Source organism: Aplysia californica, unplaced genomic scaffold (genome assembly GCF_000002075.1).
Source record: "Aplysia californica isolate F4 #8 unplaced genomic scaffold, AplCal3.0 scaffold00515, whole genome shotgun sequence".
NCBI classification, from domain to species: domain Eukaryota; kingdom Metazoa; phylum Mollusca; class Gastropoda; order Aplysiida; family Aplysiidae; genus Aplysia; species Aplysia californica.
Genome location: NW_004797785.1, coordinates 532,417 through 536,888, shown reverse-complemented (window position 1 = coordinate 536,888; position 4,472 = coordinate 532,417). Strand labels below are relative to the sequence as shown.

Below are 4,472 nucleotides of genomic sequence, written 5' to 3'. Positions count from 1 at the left end.
CCAGTGTGTGGGATCAGCCGCAGTATGTTGTTGTTGTTGTTGTAGTTGTTCTTCTTGTTGTTGTTGTAGTTGTTCTTGTTGTTGTAGCTGTTGTTGACACACTTCAGGGAGAACCCGGAACTCATCCAGAAGATTCCACCAGCCAGTATGTGGGACCAACCGCATTATGTTGTTGGTGTTGTTGTTGTGGTGGTGGTGGTGTTGTTGTTGTAGTTGTTGTTGTGGTGGTGGTGTTGTTGTTGTAGTTGTTGTTGTGGTGGTGGTGTTGTTGTTGTAGTTGTTGTGGTGATGGTGGTGTTGTTGTTGTAGTTGTTGTGGTGGTGGTGTTGTTGTTGTAGTTGTTGTGCTGGTGGTGTTGTTGTTGTAGTTGTGGTTGTTGGTGGTGGTGGTGTTGTTGTTGTTGTTGTAGTGGTGGTGTTGTTGTAGTTGTTGTTGTTGTAGTGGTGTTGTTGTAGTTGTTGTTGTTGTGGTGGTGGTGGTGTTGTTGTGGTGATGGTGGTGTAGTTGTTGTTGTTGTGGTGGTGGTGTTGTTGTTGTGGTGATGGTGTTGTTGGCTCACTTCAGGGAGAACCCAGAACACATCCAGAAAATTCCGCCGGCTAGTGTGTGGGACCAACCGCAGTATGTTGTTGTTGTTGTTGTGGTGTTGTTGGTGGTGGTGTTGTTGTTGTTGTGGTGGTGGTGTTGTTGTGGTTGTTGTTGGTGGTGTTGTTGTTGTTATTGTTACTGTTGGTGTTGTTGTGGTGGTGGTGGTGGTGTTGTTGTTGTTGTTCTTGTTGTTGTTACTGTTGTTGTTGTTGGTGGTGGTGGTATTTTTACTGTTGTTGTTGTTCTTGTTGTTGGTATTGTTTTTGTTGTTGCTGTTATTGTTGTTGGTATTGTTTTTGTTGTTGTTGATATTGTTGTTGGTATTGTTTTTGTTGTTGTTGTTATTGTTGTTTCTTCCCCTGTGTGTAGATATTTCTTCTTTATATAGTCTGTATAACTAACAGGCTATCGTGTTTCTCTCTCCCGCTGTGTGTAGATATTTCTTCTTTGTATAGTCTGTATAACTAACACACTATCGTGTTTCTCTCTCTCTCCCTGTGTGTAGATATTTCTTCTTTATATAGTCTGTATAACTAACACACTATCCTGTGTTTCCCTCTCTCCCCCTGTGTGTAGATATTTCTTCTTTATATAGTCTGTACAACTAACAGGCTATCGTGTTTGTTTCTCCCTCTGTGTGTAGATATTTCTTCCCGACCTACGAGGACGACACGCTCCTGTGCCAGCTGGACGATGATGACGAGGGAGCGGCCGGTGACGCGCTGGGTGTGACTGTCATCGCCGAGGAGATCCCATTGGTCAGGGACTCCATCCTGACCGAGAAACTGTGCCGGGAGCTGCAGAAAGCTTAGCTGCATGACGCGTTGCTTCGCGGGACATTCTACAGAAAGCTTAGCCGGAAGATGCGCTGCCTCTTGGAATATTAAAAGAGCTTTTGGCAGGAGATCGCAAACTCAGTGCTTTCTTGTCATATCTCTATTTCTAATAACACGAGTGAAAATATTTCATAACTCAGAGTGAGCTAAAGAAGATGTTGTGGGTGGTTGGCGGGTGCTCTGGTATGGTTTGCTTCTTCTTTCCTATCAAACATCTAACATCTTTATCTCTGCTCCTTCTTTTTTGTGTTTGTTACTCTCTTGTAACACCTCTAATTTCGGCACTTATATGACTTTATTGTGTTGCAAGTGTCGTAAAACACTTACTAAAACTAAGAAGAAGTCACAATTTCACTGTTTTAAAAAAAATCGGAAATATGACAAGAAAGCACTGAGGTCGCGACTGATGATTAGTACAACAACTTGGCTTTGGTACACCTGGAGTTGGGAAAAAATTACCCCCCATCAATTAACCCGTACAGCCCTAGTTGTGTAGATTTACTTCCCTCATGAGGTCTCATTTCCTCTAGCCCAATCGGGTGTATTTTCCCCTCGCAGGCGGCCGGCTACCTCAAACCCCCTGTCGGGTATTTTTGCCGAAATCTGTACTATTGTCACTGAAAAATATTCTACATACTATTTTTCTAAACTTTCAAACTAAAGCACTGTAAAAGAAGTGCCAGTTTTTGCTACCCTAATATACAAACTACTTCTTTCTGCTCAGTAGCCTACCCAGTTTTTAGAAATTTGACATGGAAACTTTTTGAGTTTTACAACATGTCTAGGTTTTTCGACTGCAATTCTTTGAAGGAATATCTTGATGACGACTCCAAAGAATCTCACAATTTTGATAGAATGATCTCTTACCTCGTGATGGAAGTAACTCAAAAACTGTCCGAAATGTCAATTAGAACTTTGTAATTGTGAGGTAGTAAGGCGTTGACCATAGTTGACCGGTGTGTCCCTGCGATGAACTCTTAGCACTTTGCCATCACAAGGCTAATATATAGTAAAAACCCTTGCCATCACCAGGCTAATATAGTAAAAACCCTTGCCGTCCCAAGTATTTGGGGGGAAATCCCTAGAAACTGGGTGGTAAAGGTCGCTGAACGGCGTTTTGTGACGGGAGCCGAAGTTCGGCATTCTTGCCGATTGGCGAAATGTGACGGAAAAGTGTTAAGTCTGATCCTTGTAGCTTTTAGATCACTCGTGTTGTCTTTGCCCAAACCTCAACAATCATTAGTAGCTTTGTGGCTGATGCTAGTGATGAGAATGTGGGAACTGATTTGTATGTGTTTGTACTGTGAGGGAGGTGTTGAGTAGAGGAGGTGAAAGTGTGAGGGTGTACGTGTGTATGTTTGCATGTGAGTGTACAACACATAATATGTGATTTGATCTTTCAGATGGAGTTCATAGCTATTTGTGAGGCTGGTGGGGAAAGAGAGAGAAAAAGATGGGGTGTATTGCGTGTGTGTGTGTGTGAGAGAGAGAGAGGGAGTACATGTGGGTGGGTGTGTGTGTGTGCGTGCATACATGAGTGTGTGCGCATGCATGCATGTGTGTGTGTGCATGCATGCGTGAATGTGTCTATGCAACCCTGGTGTTTTAAGTCGTCAGTGTTCACCTTCAGTTTTAAACGTGTTCATTTTACTCCGTTCTTCTGTTATAGGAGGAAATAATTCCGGCCCTCTTCAGTTACTCACAATGTTGCATCCCTGAGTTGTTGGGGTTTTTTTTGTTGCGTTTTATTTTCATGATTTTCATCAGTGAATGTTCCTGGCTCACCTCTGTCTCAATGTCTCCCTCGGTCCGTCTGTCTGACCCCGGGGCCGACCAGAAGGACACAAAAACCCAGCACAAATGTGTCGCGATGCGGTGGAATCGGGCGCTCGTCGCGTTTTGGACGTGTGGAGTTTTTGGTATGTCTTGAACACTTTGCCCTCACAAGGCTCATAGAGTAAAAACCCTTGCCATCAAAGGCAAAGGCATTTTGGGGAAAATAAAAGAAAATTAGGTGGGAAACATTGCCGATCGGCGAGATGTGACTGACGGCAAAGTGTTAAAGCTTGTTCCATGCTGTTTTATCTTGAATAGAAGTGGATATATTTGTAATTGAAGGAGGTGGGAGGTCGCCTGGTGTCAGAGGTAAAATTAGCGGGAAAATGTCCACTAAAGCTAAGTGACGACTTTAAAAAATCTTGGAAACTGCAAATTTACATAGTTTTATGCCTCGGATCAACGTTTTTCAGTAAAATCTGACGGTAATGTGTTTTTAAATGGATATAAATGGTGTTGTATTGTAAAGGCGGCGTGGAAAGGAACTGGCCACCCTACCACAATATACCGAAGGCCAAGGAAGTTGTCTCACTAACAAAACAGTCCCCAATGTTCGGATCGGATGCGGGAACAACTTTACTTTTAAACGGTGTTGAGCCCAAAAGGTAAAAGTTAGATAAAAATTGCCCAGAAGGCAGAAAAATATCGTTTTCTTCGATTTCATTATTTTGACGAGCACCTGATGTCACCGCAATGCCTCACAACAAAGGTCAAGGTGTGGTTGGGGGCGTGCAGAATGTTCTCCTTTCTCAAATGTTGCTGATTGAACGGCCCTGAATGATTTTTGACTGATAAGTTTTTTGCTTTTGCTGCGGCTGGGAAAGAGCTGCTGTGCTGGCTTTAAGGGTACTGTCTCTCCTGTTTTAAAATGTTTCTGAGTTTACAGTTGGTCGCTTTTAAGGACACACGGGCAAACCCAGATTTTGGGGGTTTCCAGAAAACTTGACCTATACCAAAAATGGACTCTGCCCTACCTATAGGAGAAGTTTGGTTTCATTGGTGTGTATATTTGTTTGGTTATAGAGAAAACTCTCCTTGTATTTAAAAGAAAATCAACAAGGGGCAAAAACTGTATCTTGGATTTTCTCAAAACAGCATTTTTTGGGATAGCCCCCGTGGGCTTAAAAGCGACCAATTATAGTGATGGTCTGGGGTTCAGAGCTTCTGCTGCCTCAGAACTCTATAACTTTAACTTTTTAATTTTTTGTTTGG

The 4,472-nt window shown here is 42.8% G+C and overlaps 1 protein-coding gene across 1 annotated transcript in view; it reads left to right on the top strand.

Annotated features, from left to right (window-relative positions):
• LOC101858731 (zinc finger protein 277) overlaps positions 1 to 4,472 on the top strand; it is a 22,399-nt gene that overhangs the window by 16,900 nt on the left and 1,027 nt on the right. The window contains exons 13-15 of the mRNA XM_013086869.2: positions 5 to 22; positions 1,232 to 1,399; positions 1,955 to 2,011. Coding sequence (XP_012942323.1) covers positions 5 to 22; positions 1,232 to 1,399; positions 1,955 to 2,011 — 243 coding nt within the window. The remainder of the gene's footprint in view (positions 1 to 4; positions 23 to 1,231; positions 1,400 to 1,954; positions 2,012 to 4,472) is intronic.